This window comes from Balaenoptera ricei, chromosome 5 (genome assembly GCF_028023285.1).
Source record: "Balaenoptera ricei isolate mBalRic1 chromosome 5, mBalRic1.hap2, whole genome shotgun sequence".
Lineage (NCBI taxonomy): Eukaryota > Metazoa > Chordata > Mammalia > Artiodactyla > Balaenopteridae > Balaenoptera > Balaenoptera ricei.
In genome coordinates this window covers 109,851,762-109,874,431 of record NC_082643.1, presented here as the reverse complement: position 1 = coordinate 109,874,431, position 22,670 = coordinate 109,851,762, and the positions used below count along the sequence as shown (strand labels likewise).

The following is a 22,670-nucleotide window of genomic DNA, read 5'->3' as shown; positions in this document are numbered from 1 at the left end:
ATTTTTGTATATTTATTATTCTTACCATACACAAACAAAAAGGGGCACAAGGAAACTTTTGAAGGTGATGGATATGTCTGTTACCTTGATTGTGGTGATGGTTTCATGAGTGTATGCATATGTCCAAACCCATCAAATATGTTAAATATGTGCAGTTTTTTGTATATCAATTATACCTCAATAAACCTGTTTTTAAAAAATAATAAAAACTCTGAAAGGCATAAAAGTAAACTTGAACAAATAGAAACATACCCTTTTTTTTGGATAGAATAACTCAAATTCATAAAGATGTTAAGCCTCCCCTAATATATGCAGATTTAATGTGAACTCAATTTTTTTTTTGAGCTAGAAAAATTGTAGGAATCTATCTTAACGACTTAGTCTAATTCGCAGTTTTAGCCAGATATTAACAAGATTATCATATTACCCACCATACAGTGGCTCATTATTCTTTCAGTAAATAAAAGACTAGAAGGAGAGGTGTATTTTCAGCAAACTAGTACTTTCTTTTTTGGATAGCCATTGTGTGAACTTAAGCAATTTATGTTTTCTTGACTTACTGAAGAATTATACACTCTCTTATAAATGAAGTTAACACCATTGATCTAGTCTAATACAGTCTAGTCTAATATACTTTTTTTGAGCTGTTATTTCCTTAGCAGTGATGAACTTAATCTTGTTATCTCCACCCTCTTGCACCATCATGGATGTGGTTGTATACATTTATTGAACACCTATTATGTGATACCCATTTATTGAGCACCTACCTTATAGGCACTATGGTAGGCATAGGGATTCCAAGTCGAATAAGCTTCAAGGTATTCAAGGTACCACTGCCTCAAGGTACAGTGAGAGAGACAAACCTATACAGAAATTATTACCATAGAATTAATAAACCCTGCAACTATGTACTGTCAGAAAATAGAGACGTACAATTCTACCAGGGGTGGAGCCATTTGATGAGAAGCCATTAAGGATCCTGGCCAAAAAAAAAAAAAAAAAAAAAAAAAAAAAGGACTGGTTGAGATAACAGGGGTTTCAAGGTCTTAATGAGATTAGAGAGCAGGTCCTGAGGAATGGGGAACAGAGAAGTATAGGAGATTGTAGTTGAAAATCAAGATGTTTTGAGTAAGTAGCAGTTGAGCAATGTCTCATGACAGACTATCTGTATTTCAGGATATTGGCTGGAGTTTGATGAAAATCTGTGGCTATGAACATGGGAAGCTAACTAATCCTTATAGATATTAAACCCATGATCTTGGCCTCAGTATGTTTTAACCAACTAAGCTAAACAGCTGCAGATGATTTACAGATGATTGAATCAGAAGCACACAGTATAAATTTCCTTTGAAATACATCTGGAAAGGGATAAACAAAACATACTTGGTATTGTACTAAATTAATAGATTTGAAATTCATTAAGTCATATTTAATATCCAAATACAGCCAAGTTGAGTCATGCCGAGAAATTATCGACATTTGTTCTTGGTGGTGGTGGTGGTAGTCATGTTTTTTTCTCTTTTAGTTATTAATCTTATTACTTTCCAAGATTTATGATTTTTGTAGGTCTGCTTTGTTCTCACCAATGTAATAAATAAATTTTCATGTTTTCTTTTACTCTCAAGACAGAGAAAAAACATGATTATCATCTCCTAACTTAATTATTGAATTATAATTGTATCAAAATTCTATTGAATTCAACTGTATTAAAATTGTCGGTTTATAAATCTGTGTTTTCAACTATGCTGTAGGCTTTTTGATTGTGGAGATCAATTTTTCTTCCATGGAGCCTAAAAATGCAGAGGCCTAAAAACATAGTACCAAGCAGTTAAAAACAAATAAGTATACAAAATTCCACAAATACTGATTTCTTTTTTCCGTTATAGAAAATAGCATTAGCTTTCTCTTCTCCTTTATACCTATATTTTAAAATAAATTTAAAAATTAAATCCCAAGAGCACAAATGGACAGAAAAGTAAATCTGATTTCCTGTCTGATTTAAACTGAAGAATACTGAGTTCATTAACTGTAATTCATATATAATCTCAAGTAATAGCTAAGAAAAGATGTGTCATAAGCTCAGCTTTATACGTTCATATTTTAAAAATTTTTTTCAATGTAAATGCTCACCAGCTCAATAATAGCATGAATGTGCTTTTTGACATGCAAGTGTTTTCCAATTATATCTTAAAATCAGCTAACAAAAGCAGGTCGAGAAAGTAGAAGATGCAGTCTTCTGTTTTCAGCTGTTTCAGAACTGGTTTAATGAAAAAGTCACTTTAAAGATTTGGTTTTAATTTCACGAGAGAGACATCTGTATTGAAATAGTGTGCAGCTGAGGTCCTCTAGTGTTGCAGCTGAATATGGCATCAACTTTTAAGATTTTGTGACGTGTGTGTGTGTGTGTGTGTGTGTGTGTGTGTGAGAGTGTGTGAGAGAGACAGAGACAGAGACAGAAACAGAAACAGGGATACAGAGAGAAGAACAAGGACAAGAGAGATTACTACATTAAAGTTGACTCAGCAAATGACCTCAGAAAACTAGGTTCTTATGTTTTATTTGTTAATCAATCTCAAGGAAAGTTTTTCTTTGTTTTTAAGAGGGGAGGGGTTTGCATTCTTTAATGTGCACATAGTTATCAATGTAATTGTAGTTGTTTTAAAGTTTGGAATCTTTTCCTTTACATAGTTGGTTTATTTTTTTGCAGATATTAATGAAAACTCTATTAATTCTTAGTTGTTCTCATCTCATCTTATTTGCTTAATACTGGCTGTTGTGGCACTTTAGTATGGGAGAAATTATTTGATAAAGTAGAATAGTTTATAGATCAGTTTAATAAGAATTCTTTATAAATAGTAACTTTTATTGTTGTTGTTTTTTTTATATACTTCATGAGGAATATCAACTTATTGCTTTATTTTAAAATATGGCTGACAACCAGGAAGTACCAGATATATGAGGGAAGAAATAGTTTGAGAGAAAGAGTCAAGGGAGGAAAAAAAAATTAAAAAAACTTATCCCAGAGGAAATGAGGATAACATACTTTTTTTTCCCCTAAATTAAAAGAATTCTAATAACTATCCTCAGAGAGACTCAAAAGAATAATGTATCCATAGCCAAAGAACAGGATGTATTGAAAAGGAACAACTGGAGACCAGAAGAGAGATCTTGGAAATTAAATAATAGGCCATGCTCATAGGAAATAAATCATAAAGTTGATATAGAGAATAAATCCAATATTCATCTGCCCCCTAAGAGTTCCAACTAAAAGATACAGTAGAGGGAGAAAATAATCAAAGATATAACAGATCAACTTTTCCTTGTTAATGTTTTGTGTTAATGGAACATGTGAGTTTTCAGATTAAAATGGCACACCTAATGCTTACAAGCACAAATTCTCAAATGCCCACACACTAGACATATTGGGCTAAATTTTTTATAAGTCTAAGAATAAAGTATAAAAGAATCCTGAAAGCTTCCACAGAGGAATAGCATGGTATCTACAACAAAATTAGAATCAGACTGATATTAGATTTCTCACCATTAATAAAGAACACTTGAAGACAATGGAGAAATTCTAAGTTTAGAGACAGTAAGACATTTTAAGACATGCTATGCTTTAAAATATCTACTCATGCCACCCTTATGAAAAATTTTCTCATGGCTATATTCTAGCTAAATACAAAAGAAACACAAAAAGAATCATATGAGGTATAAAAAATGATAGTAGCTGATGATAACCTTCATGAATAGAGATATAATTATAAAATTATAGTATCCATTAAATCCTGATGACTGAGATATTTTCTCTGGAGAGCTAGGGGTTAAGTGGCTTAGGTTTTTATTTCTTTCTCTGCTTAGTTCCATGGTATATTTTTACTATACGTAGTACAGCAGTGTACCAAAACACTTCCCATCTGTCTCAAAGTAAAAGCCAAGGCCTAAATGGCCTCACATGATCTAGCCCTCTGACTTGCTACCTCTCTGCCCTCATCTCCTCCCAGCCTCACCCTTTGCTCATTCTGCTGCATACACAGTAGCTTCATTGCATTTTTTGGTGGGTTTTGTTTGTTTGTTTTTCTCTTTTTGAACTGCTGTGCATTCTTCCAGTTAAGACTTGCTTACTGTGCCCTCTGCCTGAATCACACATTTCCCAGGGAGCTGCATGTCTTTTTCATTTCCTTTAGATTTCGGCACAAATGTCACCTCAGTGAAGCCTTCCTTGATCACACTGTATATATAAAATAGCAACCCACATTCTCTCTTCTCTTCTCTACTTTTTCTCCTTAGCACTTAATCACTATATTATCACGTTATATATTTACTTGTTTATTTGTTTAGCCTTCGAGAAAGGAGCAAAGGTATCTTTTATCTGTCTTATAAAATTTGATAATGTAAAATAATATAAACAATAAAAAAAAAAGAGACTTCCTTGGTGGCACAGTGGTTAAGAATCCACCTGCCAATGCAGGGGACAAGGGTTCCAGCCCTGGTCCAGGATGATGCCACATGCCGTGGAGCAACTAAGCCCGTGAGCCACAATTACTGAGCCTGCACTCTAGAGCCCGTGAGCCACAACTACTGAGCCTGCATGCACAACTACTGAAGCCCACGTGCCTAGAGCCTGTGCTCTGCAACAAGAGAAGGCACCGCAATGAGAAGACTGCACACTGCAACGAAGAGTAGCCCCCACTCACCGCAACTAGAGAAAGCCCGCGCACAGCAACGAAGACCCAACACAGCCAAAAATAAGTAAATAAACTAATTAATTAAAAAAAATCAGGAGTTAGAAAAGGAAAATGGGGAAGTTTGTTAATTATATCATCTTGCATAGTGAAGAGTTAATTATAATTATGTAAAAGTCTAACCACCAGAAGAGTTGAAAACACAAACTGCTAAAGATGGTTACTTCTGGAAAGTCAGACTAGGATGAGGAGAGAGAGAGATTTTAACTTTTCATCTCTTGTTCTTTCTTATGGTTTTAATTTAGAGGAGGGAGTTATAGTGCAATTATTCTTTTTTAAAATTGTATTCGGCCTACTTTTTATGTCAGGTTTATTGCGATTAATTTACATACCTTAAAATTTACCCTTTTTAGTGTGCAGTTAAATCAGTTTGACCAACTCAGTCCTATAACCATCATCAAAATTAAAAATAGAACAATTCCATCATGTAAAATTTTCTCATACTCCTTTGTATCAACTCATTCCCTCCACCCAAGCCCATGACAATCAGTGATCTTTTAACTTAACACTTTTTGTTTAATGTGGGTTCCTTGTAACCTGAATATAATCAAGTCTGAATTGGTGAGTTTGGAGCAGTTACATTTAATGTAATGGTTGCTATATCTGAATTAAAATCTGTTAATTGTTTTCTAATTGTTCCATTTGTTCTTTGTTCTTTTTTCCTTTTATTTGCCCTGCTTTTAGGTTGACTATTTTTTTTTATAATTTCATTGTATCTCTATTATTAGCTTGTTATTTATACCTTTTAAAAAATTAATTTAGTTGTTACCCTCATATTTATTTAGTTTTTTAAAGTCTGATTTAAAGTGTAAAAAAAAAAAAAATGGGAAGAAAAGAGATCTATACCCAAATGTTAATATTAGTGGTTTGGGGATTGGGTTTGAATTATTCTCCCCTACTTTTCTGTATATTCTTCCTAACTTCCTATATGAATGATGTTTTATTTAAAAAAAAAAAAAAAAAAGGAGAGAGAGAGGGAGAGGAAGAGAGAGCAAGACAAAGAAACTGGGCATCCCTGTGGAAGTTGGCTTAAGAGAGAATAGGATAAGAAAGAAATGTTTAATAAATTACTGGAGGTTGCTTTGTGGATTGATCTGGAAGGTAAGCTCATGTCTATCTGCTGTAAAATATAGCTATTTTTCAGGGACATAGGTGTTTTGTCTTGAGCAGGATAGGTGGTTTTCATTGACTTAGTTCTGCCATATATCTGAAAGTGTCCTGATAACTTGGCAAAGCCCAACCTGCTGAAGGTCAAGGTCATTTGTATACCACCAATATTAAACTACCTTCGTGGAAGAATAATACTTCATTTGGAGTAGCCTTTAGAAAACTGTACGTTCTTTGTCAGATCAATTCTGTTGTAAGCGGAAAATCAAAAATATGTCGAAGTAGATAGTTGAGAAAATGTGTAGAGTCTATTTTCTCTGAATAGAGGAGGTACAATAAAAATGTAGCTCTTTGGGGAATTCCCTGGTGGTCCAGTGGTTAGGACTCTACACTTTCACTGCTGAGTGTCTGGGTTCAGTCCCTGGTCGGGGAACTAAAATCTCACAAGGCACGTGGCCAAAAAAAAAAATATGTATATATATATATATATCTTTGAATTTTATCACTGAACCTCATTTTATTTCTTAAAACAGGTTCTATATCTGCTTTGTAATTGTCCTATTGATCTGTGACTCTTTTGTTTTCTTTGTAGATATTCAAAGGTTTTGTGCATAGCATTTGAGATACTTCAGGGCTTGCAGTATATGAACAAACATGGTATAGTACACCGGGCACTGTCTCCTCATAATATCCTTTTGGATCAAAAGGTAATCATCAAATAGTATATTAAGTATTTGCTTTTTATTTCATGTTGGAAGCTACTGAAATCAGGCCCACTCAGTTAATCAGAGGGACTGTAGAATTAGAATATGTCTTAAGAGTATTCATAATGAAAAGATTATACAAATGTAATATACTTGTGGTTGTTTAAAAAAAAAGTATCTCTAAATTATATGAATCCGTGTGTCTTTCACATGCATTATTCTTTTTTCCCCAGACCCATTTTCTAACTTCATGTTTTGTTTTTCCTTCCATTCATTTTCTAAAAGATACACATTGTGGCTTCCCAATCCACTCCTTCTCTGAATTTGCTTTCACCTTAAGAAAGATTCTCTGACTATTTACGTAGAATATTTTTCTCATAGCACAACTGAATTGTGTTTTCTCCACTGTATTCTTCTTTCCTACTTCCTCTTTTCACTTTATTCCTCATTTATTCTCTTTGTTTACCAGCTGTTCATACCTAGCTTCTTTTTTTAATTGGAGTGCTGATTCTCTACTTGGAAATCTTATGGGGGATTTCTAAGAAGATAGTCAACCTCTAAGAGAATTATGGGTAGCAAGGTGGTATTTTTTCAGGAATAATTATAATTTCATTCTTTTTCATAAGCATATAAAATAGTTTTGAGGAAACTTTTTCTGGGGTTTTTTTTTTTTTTTAGAAGAAAGACTTTCTTTTTATTTATTTATTTATTTATTTATTGATGGCTGTGTTGCGTCCTCGTTTCTGCACGAGGGCTTTCTCTAGTTGCAGCAAGCGAGGGCCACTCTTCATCGCGGTGCGCGCGGGCCTCTCACTATCGCGGCCTTTCCTGTTGTGGAGCACAGGCTCCAGACGCGCAGGCTCAGCAATTGTGGCTCACGGGCCCAGTTGCTCCGCGGCATGTGGGATCCTCCCAGACCAGGGCTCGAACCCGTGTCCCCTGCATCAGCAGGCAGACTCTCAACCACTGCGCCACCAGGGAAGCCCTCTGGGGTATTATTTTTTGTATTAGTAGGATTATTCTTTTTCTCTGACTTTCTTCCAGACTTTCAGTGTATACCCTATGATATTAAAAATAAAGATAAAATGGTGCTCATTAATTTCATACTTACGGTAGTAGAGTATCTAACTGTCTGAATTGTTTTAAAATATAAACGTTTTGTAATTCTGGGAAATAGAGTTCTTGAGAAAAAGAAAACAACTTTTAAATTGACTATGTTTTTTTTAAGTCTTAAACATCTAAAAGGGGAAAAACGTAAGGTATTTATAAAATTTGTTTTGCCTTTTAAGAATCTTGCTTTTGTGATAATTATGCTTATTCTCAAACAGTATAAAAAATTGTTGGGAATCAAGCAGATTCACTAATATCTTGATTTGTGAACTGACCTTTTCAAGTTAAAAACGTCCATGTCAAGTTTAAATTATAACATTGTGAATGGACTTGCAACTCCCTGAAAAAATTTTCTTCTGTGAAAATTACCACAATATATTCTAATTGAGGATTCAAGACAACTAAGAACATTTTTGCTATTTAGAGAAGCCCAGAAAATATAAGCAGCAAAAAGTTTTAAATGTTATTTGTCATTTTGATATATATATATAAAAAAATATGTGTGTGTGTATATATATGTTTGTAATGAATATAAAGCAGACTTCAAACACTGACAAATAGTTTTTAATAAAGTTATGGCAAATTAAAATATAACATTTTCTTAATGTATCTGACTATATGATAGTGTCCTTATAAAATGTATAATCATAATTTTCCCTGTCAGTGATATTAAAATATTTTATGATGATTTTTTTTCTTCCTTTATTATTGTAGGGACATGTTAAATTGGCTAAATTTGGACTTTATCACATGACAGCATATGGTGATGATGTTGATTTCCCAATTGGGTAAGAATTATTTTTTTCTGAGTTCCGTCTTAAACTTTCTAATCTTTAATGAAGTGTGTATTTTGTTAATTTATTATTTTTGACATAAAACTACCTTTTTAAAATTAAAAATATCTTAATTTTGCATATACTTCTAAGAGTAGACAATGAGTTTTTCCCAGCATACAAAAGGTCCCTGAGGTTGATCTTTCATTGAATTGGTAGTGAGGCTAGCAGATTATTGACTTTCTTCACCTTATAATGCTTACTAAAATTAATTTTATTTCATTCGGAATTAGGTAAATTTAAGGCAAGAAGGCTGACAAGATTCTCACTTAATGATAATGTATGTTCCTCAAAAGACAGAAAAATCACTCTCATATTATCTTCTAATATTTCTAAGTTTAATTCCCTGTTCTTTAAGATGTAATTGTACATTAAGCTTCAAGTCGGGTCACTGTAGCTATCAGAGGTAATGGGGTGGATTCTCTAACTGAAAGTCTGTGTTTAAGTTTGGAGAGGTTCTGATATGGAATTCCAGATTTATGTTAGCCTCCAAAAAAGGAATGAAAGTTTATTTCATCCTGGACTCAATTGAATGCTTTGATATAGATGTTTGTATTATATTTATTGTTTGGTTGCTTTTTAAACATGTTAATAATATAATTCTTTTATAAGTGTTTAATTTTGACATTATTTTAGATACATAGAAGTTACAAAATAGTACAAAAATTTCCTGTATAGCCTTAACTCAGACTCCCCAAATGTTAACATTTCACTACATTTGTTTTCTCTCTTTCTTTTATCTTACACATGTATGTGTATTTGTGTATAATATAATTTTTTTTCTGAATTATTTAAGAATTATTAGTGTATATAATGGCCTTTTACCCCTCAATACTTCAGTTTGTATTTCCTAAAGTAAGGAATTTTCTTACATAACCACAAAATAATTATCAAAACCAGCAAATTAAAATGATACAATACAATTCTCTAGAGACCTTAAGCATATTTCTTAATTGCTGTGAGATTCTGTTTAATAGTATCCATTTGTGTTTTGCTCTTTGGGCTTCCTAAAGTCAGTTCTGTCACTCCATTATTGGGAATTATGGTTTGGAGTCATGGAATATGTTTCTGCAGGAAAACATTGCCTAAAAACTTAATTAGATGTTTTTAAAAAAAGATCTCATTTATAAATTACCTTTTATCTTTGTAAGTTAGCTTATAGTTTTGTCACTTAAAATTTTCATTAGCTTGGCCATAGCTATTAATCTTAAAATAAATTGTTTAGTCATTCCTTCCTTTATTTATTAAGAAAATATTTATCAAATACCTTTAATTATGGCTGCTGGATATACAAACATGGATAAGATAGGTTCCCATTCTTCAAGAAGCTCATTATTTAATGGGAAATTTTCTGTTTGATGGCCTACTTATTAATGTGCATAATTTCATAGTCTTATAGTTTTACATACCAAAACTTGTGGTTGTAGGCAACAAACAATTGTTTTCACAAGCACAAAAACAATATTTTGTAAAAATAGCCTATGCTCTATTTGTTTTAAAAAAAACCTTTTGAAATAATAAAATTAAGCTCATAATAAAGCTCTGGTATCTTCATCATATGTAATAATTGCCTTTTAAAATAGCTTTTAGGCAGCTGTAGTGAATGTGCTTCTTCATTTTGTCTAAATTTGTATGAGAGAGAACTCCAAAAACAATACAAACAAAAATTACTTTAATTTTTTGCCTTTTACTTAAAGGTTCTTTAGGTTATAATGATGAATAGAAGAAAGGAAGTGATTTTTCTTAAAGCACATCAAGGATTTTGAAGAGTTGTGTTTGAATTTAAAATGCTTGGATAGAATTGGTCTCATGTGCCGTTTGGTTTGGCTTACTTTGAAGTCTTTGACCCAAAAGGTCTGACCAGAAAGTATCAAAGAGCAAAATGTGAAACATTAGCCAGGAAAAATAAAGTGATCAAACAGCTAAGTCATGAAAGAAAATATTTACACCAGAAGAAGCTTGCAGTTGATTCAAAAGACAAATATTAAAGAACAGCAAAGTAAAATGTTAACATCTGTTTCAAAATATTGTAAAGAGTTAGAAATTGGACATTCATTTTATTTGGCCAGTAGCTTAATACCTTGTTAAAGCATCAGACAGATGGTGAAAGCCACTTACATTTATCTCACCAGTCATACTCATGGCAGAGTTCCAGTAAGAGTGTTAAAATGCTATGCTAAAGAAGAGACACTTGTTGAAGGAGATAATCTACATTAAAAAATCTTAAGTTTTATTATTTTTATTAATTAACTTAACAAGTCCTTGACAGAAAGGAAATTAGAATTTTGGGAGCAAAAGTCACCTCTATACTTCCAGAGATCACCAATCAGAAGTTTTAGATATAACAATTTACCCGTAGTATTGCTTGACTTTTCACTACCCATGCTGTTATTTTGGGGTTAGATGTGCTGGAAATCAGGATTAAAAATGAACAGTTTACCTTCTGAATGTATCATGCTAATGATGACAAAACTAAAACATTGCATATGTGTCAGATTTTTCATTTTTATAAAATTTCTTTATGTATTCACTAATATTTATAACAGTTTTGTGAGGTAGGCATTATTATTCCTATTTTATAGATTAAGAAACCCAAATCATATATAGAATATGTGATAGGACTGAAGTTAGAATACAGGTATTATAATATTAAGTTCATTGCTTTTCTACTAGACTTCACTTGTCTCCAGAGATTTCACACATTCATTTAGAAGATCAATATGATCACCTTAGGGTAAAATGACGTCATAGTACAAATTTATGTGTATGAAAATGTGCCTCAGCCTCTTTAGTTATCAAGGAAATACAAATTAAAACTACAACAGTGTGTAGGTCCCACCCACCAGATGGCCAGACATTAGAAAGTCTGTCACTGCTGTCTAACAGGTGTTGGAGAAGAAAGCAATAGGATCTGTTGTACACTGCTCGTGGGAGTATAAATTGATACAATCCCTTTCAAAAAACATTTGGCATGATACTATAAAGTTGAAAGTGCACATGTCTTATGGCCTAGAAATTCAATCCTAGGTTTATACCCTTGGGGAAACTTTTGCAGATGTACACATAGTATTTCTAGCAACATTGTTTATAATATAAAAGACAGGAAATAACTTAAATGCCCATTGACATTAGAATGAATAAATTATGATATATTCATAAAATAGAAGTAAAAATTAATGATTTAAATCTACATGCAACAATATGCATTGCTCTTTTAAATAACATTGATTAAAAAAGCAAATCACAAAGGAATACCATCAGCATAATTCCAATACTATAAAATTCAGAAATATGCTTGACTAAACAATATACGTTTTAGGGTTGCAAACATATGGTAAAGCTATAAAGAAATGGAAGAAGATTATAAACACAAAAATTCCAGTTTTCTGTTCCTTTTGGGGGATACCAGGGAGGTATAATTAGGGAGAAGCAGAGAGGGACCTTTAGTGATAATTTCATATTCTTTACTTAAACTTCTTGATAGGTACATGGGTGTTCTTTTAAACTTTATTCTTTATACCTTATTCATTTAATATTCTGTCTTTTGTATTTACTAAAGCAATTTTCAAAAAACTTGTGTTGGTGAAGGTAAGGGGAAATAGGCACTCATATATTGCTTATGAGAATATAACTTGCCATAACCTGAAAGGTCAACTTGGCAACATGTATCAGAATTTAAAATGCATCTACCTTATGACTTTGTAGTGCCATGTCTAGGAATTTGTCTTTCATCTACACATACACATTCATGGGAAAGGGAATATTTGTAATATATCCATGTCAGCATTGTTTGTAATAGCAAAAGAGTGGAACTTCCAACATATCCTTCTTCAGGGTTGCATCAAGTAAATTAAATGCATCAATACAATGAAATTATTGGCCGTTTTCAAAAAGAATGAGGCAAATCTATACTTTTTTTTTAGAATGGTCTCTAAAATATATTTTGAGTGAAAAAGGGTACAGAATAGTGCATATAGTATGCTTCCCTATGGGGCAATGATGATGGGTGATCAAGTTTATTTATACATACATATGTGTGGGTGACTGGAGTACAGAGATGGGAGAGAGTCTTACCTTTTAATTTATATATTTTTACAGATTTTGACATTGCTACTATTCAAAAGAATAAATACTATTTTCAAAGATAATACATGCTTTAAATAAGAGTTAAGTATAATGAGAAGATAGGCAGTAAGGAAGAAGGAAAAACGCCTGGAAACCTGGAAGGCTGCAAGAAGGCAATGTGTTAACACAGAGGAAAGCAAAGAAAGGAGCTAATATTGCAGAGACACGATAGGTTTTAAATTATTTGAGACTCATGTATTTGCTCTTGATTCCTAGACATAAAAGCCTGTATTATGGTTAGTTTAGAATTCTTCCTAGAAAGAGTTGTTCGTTTAATTGCATTGAGCTTTTACATAGGTTGTACTGTACTGATAGTAAAATTGTACCACTACATACTTCTTTCCCCCTTTCTAGCTCATAGTAATTATTCATTTCTAAAATATACCATTTTAGGTATCCATCATACTTGGCACCTGAGGTAATTGCACAAGGAATTTTCAAAACCAATGATCATGTGCCAAGTGAGAAACCATTGCCTTCTGGCCCCAAATCAGATGTGTGGTCTCTTGGAATCATTTTATTTGAGCTTTGTGTGGTATGTATAAAGAAATAGTAAACTCATAAAAATAAATTGTGTGTTTCTTAGAAAAGTATTTTTGGATACGAAGCCTATTTAGTAATATCAGTAGCATGTTTTTGCTTTGCAAATTGACTAGATAACAGGGGAAAAAATCTCAATTTGACTTCTTAAAAAATCCTGTTTGACAATTTATTTGTATATTATTTTGGTATATCTAGAAATATTGGTGCTTTTATGAAGTATTAAAAATTTACACTGTACTAAGTGTAAAAAATTAAGCATATTTAGAAACATTTACACTAAAACTGCTTACACTCTTTGGTATGTTCATGCTCTCTCTCCCTTCTGTGGTATTCTTTCTTCCTTAAATCCCTTCTCCTCTCTTATTCTGTCTCCTATAAGACTCACTTTGTAACTGAGTTGGCTTTTTATGAGGCCTTCCCGAAATGTCCTCTATATTTATTAGGGTAATAAAGACTATACAGCTATTAAAAACAAAGGAATTAAAACTGCAGTAGCTTAAAGAACACAGATGTTTTTCTCCCTCATGTAACGGTCCACAGAAAGTTAGGGTGGGCTCTATTCCACGACATCATGCAAAAACTTAGGCTATCAGAAATGGCGCCACCATTCTCACCACCTGATTTCCAAAGATGCTCTCTTTATCCTCTTTTTTAGCCATAAGGAAAGGAGAGGAGTGAATTCACGGTAACTGTCTTTAAAAAGATGATGTAAAAGTTGGAGATATCAACTCTGTTCTTTTCACTAGTGGCACTTTACTCATGTGGCCACATGTAGGTTCAGCAGAATAGAAATGCCTAAATATTGAGAAAGAAGATCAGGATGGACTTGGAGAGACAACTAATATTTTGTCGATCCTCCCTCCAAATACCTGCCAGGGTTAGTTCCTGTCTTCTTTTCTCTCCTTTTCTATTTTAGCATTTGTCATGTTTGTCTACATGGACAATAAGGTCTTTAGAGGCACACATTTTTATTATTCATCTGTTGTTCTGTCTTCCAAGAGATTTTTTTTTAACATCTTTATTGGAGTATAATTGCTTTACAATGGTGTGTTAGTTTCTGCTTTATAACAAAGTGAATCAGCTATACATATACGTACATCCCCATATCTCCTCCCTCTTGCGGCTCCCTCCCACCCTCCCTATCCCACCCCTCTAGGTGGTCACAAAGCACCCAGCTGATCTCCCTGAGCTATGTGGCTGCTTCCCACTAGCTATCTGTTTTACATTTGGTAGTATATATAAGTCCACTCTTCACTTCGTCCCAGCTTACCCTTCCCCCTCCCTATATCCTCAAGTCCATTCTCTACATCTGCGTCTTTGTTCCTGTCCTGCCCTTAGGTTCTTCATAACCATTTTTTTTTTCTTTTCAGATTCCATATGTATGTGTTAGCATACAGTATTTCTTTTTCTCTTTCTGACTTACTTCACTCTGTATGACAGACTCTAGGTCCATCCACCTCACTACAAATAACTCAATTTCATTTCGTTTTATGGCTCAGTAATATGCCATTGTATATATGTGCCACGTCTTCTTTATCCATTCATCTGTCGATGGACACTTCGGTTGCTTCCATGTCCTGGCTATTGTAAATAGAGCTGCAGTGAACATTGTGGTACATGACTCTTTCTGAGTTATGGTTTTCTCAGGGAATATGCCCAGTAGTGGGATGGCTGGATTGTATGGTAGTTCTATTTTTAGTTTTTTAACGAACCTCCATACTGTTCTCCATAGTGGCTGTATCAATTTACATTCCCACCAACAGTGTAAGAGGGTTCCGTTTTCTCCACACCCTCTCCAGCATTTATTCTTTGTAGATTTTTTGATGATGGCCATTCTGACTGGTGTGAGGTGATACCTCATTGTAATGTTGATTTGCATTTCTCTAATGATTAGTGATGTTGAGCATCCTTTCATGTGTTTGTTGGCAATCTGTATATCTTCTTTGGAGAAATGTCTATTTAGGTCTTCTGCCCGTTTTTGGATTGGGTTGTTTGTTTTTTTGATATTGAGCTGCATGAGCTGCTTGTAAATTTTTGAGATTAATCCTTTGTCAGTTGCTTCATTTGCAAATATTTTCTCCCATTCTGAGGGTTGTCTTTTTGTCTTGTTTATGGTTTCCTTTGCTGTGCAAAAGCTTTTAAGTTTCATTAGGTCTCATTTGTTTATTTTTGTTTTTATTTCCATTTCTCTAGGAGGTGGATCAAAAAGGATCTTGCTGTGATTTATGTCATAGAGTGTTGTGCCTATGTTTTCCTCTAAGAGTTTTATAATGTCTGGCCTTACATTTAGGTCTTTAATCTATTTTGAGTTTATTTTTGTGTATGGTGTTAGGGAGTGTTCTAATTTCATTGTTTGACATGTAGCTGTCCAGTTTTCCCAGCACCACTTATTGAAGAGGCTGTCTTTTCTCCATTGTATATTCTTGCCTGCTTTATCTAAAATAACATGACCATATGTGCATGGGTTTATCTCTGGGCTTTCTATCCTGTTCCATTGATCTATATTTCTGTTTTTGTGCCAGTACCATACTGTCTTGATTACTGTAACTTTGTAGTAAGGTCTGAAGTCAGGGAGCCTGATTCCTCCAGCTCCGTTTTCCTTTCTCAAGATTGCTTTGCTATTCGGGGTCTTTTGTGTTTCCATACAAATTGTGCAATTTTTTGTTCTAGTTCTGTGAAAAATGCCAGTGGTAGTTTCATAGGGATTGCATTGAATCTGTAGATTGCTTTGGGTAGTACAGTCAGTTTCACAATGTTGATTCTTCCAATCCAAGAACATGATATATCTCTCCATGTGTTTGTATCATCTTTAATTTCTTTCATCAGTGTTTTATAGTTTTCTGCATACAGGTCTTTTGTCTCCTTAGGTAGGTTTATTCCTAGGTATTTTGTTCTTTTGTTGCAATGGTAAATGGGAGTGTTTCTTAATTTCTCTTTCAGATTTTTCATCATTAGTGTATAGGAATGCAAGGGATTTCTCTGCATTAATTTTGTATCCTACTACTTTACCAAATTCATTGATTAGCTCTAGCAGTTTTCTGGTAGAGTCTTTAGGATTCTCTGTGTATAGTATCATGTCACCTGCAAACAGTGACAGTTTTACTTCTTCTTTTCCAATTTGGATTCTTTTTATTTCTTTTTCTTCTCTGGTTGCTGTGGATAAAACTTCCAAAACAATGTTGAATAATAGTGGTGAGAGTGGGCAACCTTGTCTTGTTCCTGATCTTAGAGGAAATGGTTTCAGTTTTTCACCGTTGAGGACAATGTTGGCTGTGGGTTTGTCATATATGGCCTTCATTATGTTGAGGAAAGTTCCCTCTATGCCTACTTTCTGGAGGGTTTTTATCATAAATGGGTATTGAATTTTGTCAAAAGCTTTTTCTGCATCTATTGAGTTGATCATATGGTTTTTCTCCTTCAATTTGTTAGTATGGTGCATCACATTGATTGATTTGCATATATTGAAGAATCCTTGCATTCCTGGGAAAAACCCCACTTGGTCATGGTGCATGATCCTTTTACTTTGCTGCTGGATTCTGTCTGCTAGTATTTTGTTGAGGATTTTTGCATCTGTGTTCATCAGTGATATTGGCCTGTAGTTTTCTTTGTGACATTTTTGTCTGGTTTTGGTATCACGGTGATGGTGGCCTTGTAGAATGAGTGTGGGAGTGCTCCTTCCTCTGCAATTTTTTGGAAGAGTTTGAGAAGGATGGGTGTTAGCTCTTCTCTAAATGTTTGATAGAATTCACCTGTGAAGCCATCTGGTCCTGGGCTTTTGTTTGTTGGAAGATTTGTAATCACATTCTCAATTTCAGTGCTTCTGATTGGTCTGTTTATATTTTCTATTTCTTCCTGGTTCAGTCTCGGATGGTTGTGCTTTTCTAAGAATGTATCCATTTCTTCCATGTTGTCCATTTTATTGGCATAGAGTTGCTTGTAGTAATCTCTCATGATCCTTTGTATTTCTGCAGTGTTCGTTGTAACTTCTCCTTTTTCATTTCTAATTCTATTGATTTCAGTCCTCTCCCTCTTTTTCTTGATAAGTCTGGCTAATGGTTTATCAATTTTGTTTATCTTCTCAAAGAACCAGCTTTTAGTTTTATTGATCTTTGCTATCATTTCCTTCATTTCTTTTTCATTTGTTTCTGATCTGATATTTATGATTTCTTTCCTTCTGCTAACTTTGGGGTTTTTTTGTTCTTCTTTCTCTAATTGCTTTAGGTATAAGGTTAGGTTGTTTATGTGATATGTTTCTTGAGGTAGGATTGTATTGCTATAAACTTCCCTCTTAGAATTGCTTTTGTTGCATGCCATAGGTTTTGGGTCGTCGTGTTTTCATTGTCATTTGTTTCTAGGTATTTTTTGATTTCCTCTTTGATTTCTTCAGTGATCTCTTGGTCATTTAGTAGTGTATTGTTTAGCCTCCATGTGTTTGTATTTTTTACATATTTTTTCCTGTAATTGATGTCTAGTCTCATAGTGTTGTGGTCAGAAAAGACGCTTTCAATTTTCTTAAATTTACCAAGGCTTGATTTGTGACCCAAGATATGATGTATGCTGGAGAATGTTCCATGAACCCTCGAGAAGAAAGTGTATTCTGTTGTTTTTGGATGGAATGTCCTATAAATATCAATTAAGTCCATCTTGTTTAATGTATCATTTAAAGCTTGTGTTTCCATATTTATTTTCATTTTGAATGATCTGCCCACTGGTTAAAGTGGGGTGTTAAAGTCCCCTACTATGATTGTGTTACTGTGAATTTTCCCATTTATGGCTGTTAGCATTTGCCTTACGTATTGAGGTGCTCCTATGTTGGGTGCATAAATATTTACAATTGTTATATCTTCTTCTTGGGTTGATCCCTTGATCATTATGTAGTGTCCTTCTTTGTCTCTTGTAACATTCTTTGTTTTAAAGTCTATTTTGTCTGATACGAGAATTGCTACTTCAGCTTTCTATTCATTTCCATTTGCATGGAATATCTCTTTCCATCCCCTCACTTTCAGTCTATATGTGTCCCTAGGTCTGAAGTGGGTGTCTTGTAGACAGCATATGCACGGGTCTTATTTTTGTATCCATTCATCCAGTCTGTGTCTTTTGGTTGGAGCATTTAATCCATTTACATTTGAGGTAATTATCGATATGTATGTTCCTATTACCATTTTCTTAATTGTTTTGGGTTTGTTACTGTAGGTCTTTTCCTTCTCTTGTGTTTCCTGCCCAGAGAAGTTCCTTTAGCATTTGTTGTAGAGCTGGTTTGGTGGTGCTGGATTCTCTTAGCTTTTGCTTGTCTGCAAAGGTTTTAATTTCTCCGTTGAATCTGAATTAGATCCTTGCTGGGTAGAGTAATCTTGGTTGTAGGTTTTTCCCTTTCATCACTTTAAATATGTCTTGCCACTCCTTTCTGGCCTGCAGAGTTTCTGCTGAAAGATCAGCTGTTAACCTTAATGGGGATTTCCTTGTATGTTATTTGTTGTTTTTCCCTTGCTGCTTTTAATATTTTTTCTTTGTATTTAATTTTTGATAGTTTGATTGATATGTGTATTGGCGTGTTTCTCCTTGGATTTTTCCTGTATGGGACTCTCTGCGCTTCCTGGACTTGATTAACTATTTCATTTCCCATATTAGGGAAGTTTTCAACTATAGTCTCTTCAAGTATTTTCTCAGTCCTTTTCTGTTTCTCTTCTTCTCCTGGGACCCCTATAATTCTAATATTGGTGTGTTTAATGTTGTCCCAGAGGTCTCTGAGACTCTCCTCAATTCTTTTCATTCTTTTTTCTTTATTCTCCTCTGCAGTAGTTACTTGCACTCTTTTATCTACTAGGTCACTTATCCATTCTTCTGCCTCAGTTATTCTGCTATTGATTCCTTCTAGAGAATTTTAAATTTCATTTATTGTGCTGTTCATCATTGTTTGTTTGCTCTTTAGTTCTTCTAAATCCTTGTTAAACGTTTCTTGTATTTTCTCCATTCTATTTCCAACATTTGCATCCACTTTACTATCATTACTCTGAATTCTTTTTCAGGTAGCCTGCCTATTTCCTCTTCATTTGTTTGGTGTGGTGGGTTTTTACCTTGCTCCTTCATCTGCAGTGTGTTTCTCTGTCTTCTCATTTTGCTTAACTTACTGTGTTTGGGGGTCTCCTTTTCTCAGGCTGCAGGTTCATAGTTCCCATTGTTTTTGGTGTCTGCTCCCAGTGGCTAAGGTTGGTTTAGTGGGTTGTGTGGGCGTCTTGGTGGAGGGGACTAGTGCCTGTGTTCTGGTGGATGAGGGTGGATCTTGTCTTTCTTGTGGGCAGGACCACGTCTGGTGTTGTGTTTTGGGGTGTCTGTGACCTTATGATTTTAGGCAGCCTCTCTGATAATGGGTGGGGTTCTTTTTCTGTCTTGCTAGTTGTTTTGCATAGGGTGTCCAGCACTGTAGTTGCTGGTCCTTGAGTGGAGCTGGGTCTTAGCATTGAGATGGAGATCTCTGGGAGAGCTTTTGCCGTTTGATATTACGTGGAGCCAGTAGGTCTCTGGTGGATCAGTATCCTGCACTCGGCTTTCCCACCTCAGAGGCATAGGCCTGACACCCGGCCGGAGCACCAAGACCCTGTCAGCCACACGGCTCAGAAGTAAAGGGAGAAAACAAGAAAGAATGAAAGAAAGAATAAAATAAAATAAAATACAATAATTAAAATTAAAAATTCTTAAAAGTAAAAAAATTAATAAGTAATTTTAAAAAGGAAAAAAAAAAGAAAGAAGAGAGCAACCAAACCAAAATACAAATCCACCAGTGATAAGAAGTGTTAAAAACTATACTAAAAACAACAACAACAACAACAAAAACGGACAGACAAAACCGTAGGACAAATGGTAAAAGCAAAGCTATACAGACAAAGTCACACAAAGAAGCATACACATACACACTCAACAAAAAGAGAAAAAGGAAAAAAATATATATATCATTGCTCCCAAAGTCCACCACCTCAATTTTGGGTTGATTCGTTGTCTATTCAGGTATTCCACAGATGAAGGGTACATCAAGTTGATTGTGGAGATTTAATCTGCTGCTCCTGAGGCTGCTGGGAGAGATTTCCCTTTCTCTTCTTTGTTCACAGCTCCTGGGTTTCAGCTTTGGATTTGGCCCCGCCTCTGCATGTAGGTTGCCTGAGGGCGTCTGTTCTTTGCTCAGACAGGGCAGGGTTAAAGGAGCGGCTGATTAGGGGGCTCTGGCTCGCTCAGGCCAGGGGAAGGAGGGGTAAGGAATGCAGGGCGAGCCTTAGTCGGCAGAGGCTGGCGTGATGTTGCAACAGCCTGAGGTATGCTATGTGTTCTCCCGGGGAAGTTGTCCCTGGATCACGGGACCCTGGCAGTGGCGGGCTGCACAGGGTCCCGGGAGGGGAGGTGTGGCTAGCGACCTGTGCTCACACACAGGCTTAACGTTTCATGCCCGTCTCTGGTGTTCCGCACTGATAGCTGTGGCTTGCACCCGTCTCTGGAGCTTGTTTAGGTGGTGCTCTGAATCCCCTCTCCTCCCGCACCCCGAAACAATGGTCTCTTGCCTCTTAGACAGGTCCTGACTTTTTCCTGGACTCCCTCCCGGCTAGCTGTGGCGCACCAGCCCCCTTCAGGTTGTGTTCACGCAGCCAACCCCAGTCCTTTCCCGGGGGTCTGACCTCCGAAACCTGAGCCTCAGCTCCCAGCCCCCACCTGTCCCGGCGGGTGAGCGGACAAGCCTCTCAGGCTGGTGAGTGCTTGTCGGCACCGATCCTCTGTGCGGGAGTCTCTCTGCTTTGCCCTCTGCACTCCTGTTGCTGCACTCTCCTCCGTGGCTCCAAAGCTTTCCCCCCCACCACCCCTGTCTCCGCCAGTGTAGGGTCTTCCTAGTGTGTGGAAACTTTTCCTCCTTCACAGCTCCCTCCCAGATGTGCAGGTCCTGTCCCTATTCTTTTGTCTATGTTTTTTCTTTTTTCTTTTGCCCTACCCAGGTACGTGGGGAGTTTCTTGCCTTTTGGGAAGCCTGAGGTCTTCTGCCAGCGTTCAGTAGGTGTTCTGTAGGAGTTGTTCCACATGTAGATGTATTTCTGATGTATTTGTGGAGAGGAAGGTGATCTCCACGTCTTACTCCTCCGCTACCTTGAAGGTCTCTCTCTTCCAAGAGATTTTTAAAGTATTTTGGAAGTATTAACTCATTGATCTTTACCATATCTAAGAATGAGGATGACATTATTTTCTTCATTTTGTGTGTTTTGAGAACTAATTTAACAGTGGAGGTAGTAAAGCATAATAGTTAAGAGACAGCCTTTTGTAGTCAGAGAGAACTGGGTTTGAAATCTAATGCAGCAAAATATAGTTGTATGACTTAGGGTAACTAACCTAACTTCTTAAGGCTTTGGTTCTACTTCCATAAATAATAATAGTATCTATATTGTAAAGCTGTTGGAAAAACTAAATGAAATAATGTATATAAAGTACTTAGTATAGGGTGTTGCTTTGCAAACAGTCCATAAATGGTAGCTTTTATTATTAATATTTAAATATTCACAATAACATGGTAGCTTACACATTGGCACTGCTTTTTCTAAGGGAAAATGCCAGATTTTCTGATTCTTTGCTATCCTTTGTCTAGACCATCTTTCTTTTCATTGGTATGAAGTGATAGTAAATCTCATTTTTGTTTAAAATCATAGCCTTAATGAAGAATTTTATTGGAATGTGAAGTATACATAAGTGTAAATGTGAAGCATGTAGCTTTTCCTTTTTATTACCATCATTTATATTTAAACTCTTTACTAATGATCTAGGTATGTCTCATATGAGTAATTCGATTCAACAAATGTTGATGAGCCTTTACAGTGTGTATAGCAATGCAACAGGGATAAACTGTGATTCAGGTGCATTGTCAAAGAGCTTATAAATTAATGCAAATTCATAAACTTTGAAGATAAACACAGAGAGCTGTGTGAATTCCAAGAAAGGAAATATTAATTCCATGATAGGGGCTTCATGACATTTTAAGTGGTGCTTAAAGTTTAGAGTCCAGTTTTAAGATGGATTAAATCTTCTTCTACCTCATCAAACCTTTAGATTTGATACAAAGTATTAAGATATAAATTGATAACACACCAACAATTAACAAGGGGAACTTTTGGCAGGTTAGAAATTTTAAGGAAATAGACAAAAAGCTCTAGCACTTTGCTAGGAAGATCTTGCCATATTACCAGGAAGTCAGTACAGCTGCTCTGTCACCCAGAAGTTTCCATAGTCCAAAACGTGTATAGGAGAATTCTGTATTAAAAAATGAGTACATATCTAAGAAACACCAAGCATCTACAGTAGGCCTCTACTATTAAAAAGGAACAACGAATAGAGTTTACTTTCTATTACAAATAGAAAGGACTTTATAATAAATGTACATGTTCTTTAAGAGACAAAGGAAACAATTCAATTTACGAAACAATTACAGAAACTAGGAATCAAGAACATTTACTGAAAAAAAGCAAGAACCAGCTAAGAGT

General features: G+C 35.1%; 1 protein-coding gene across 4 annotated transcripts in view; it reads left to right on the top strand.

Annotated features, from left to right (window-relative positions):
• The window catches only part of TBCK (TBC1 domain containing kinase), a 247,690-nt gene that overhangs the window by 39,197 nt on the left and 185,823 nt on the right, over positions 1 to 22,670 (top strand). For all 4 annotated transcript variants that reach the window (XR_009503344.1, XR_009503343.1, XM_059923375.1 and 1 more), the window contains exons 4-6: positions 6,445 to 6,559; positions 8,381 to 8,454; positions 13,018 to 13,159. Coding sequence is in view for 2 of the 4 variants with exons in the window: in XM_059923375.1 (XP_059779358.1) it covers positions 6,445 to 6,559; positions 8,381 to 8,454; positions 13,018 to 13,159 (331 nt within the window). In the remaining 2 variants the exon portion in view is untranslated. The remainder of the gene's footprint in view (positions 1 to 6,444; positions 6,560 to 8,380; positions 8,455 to 13,017; positions 13,160 to 22,670) is intronic.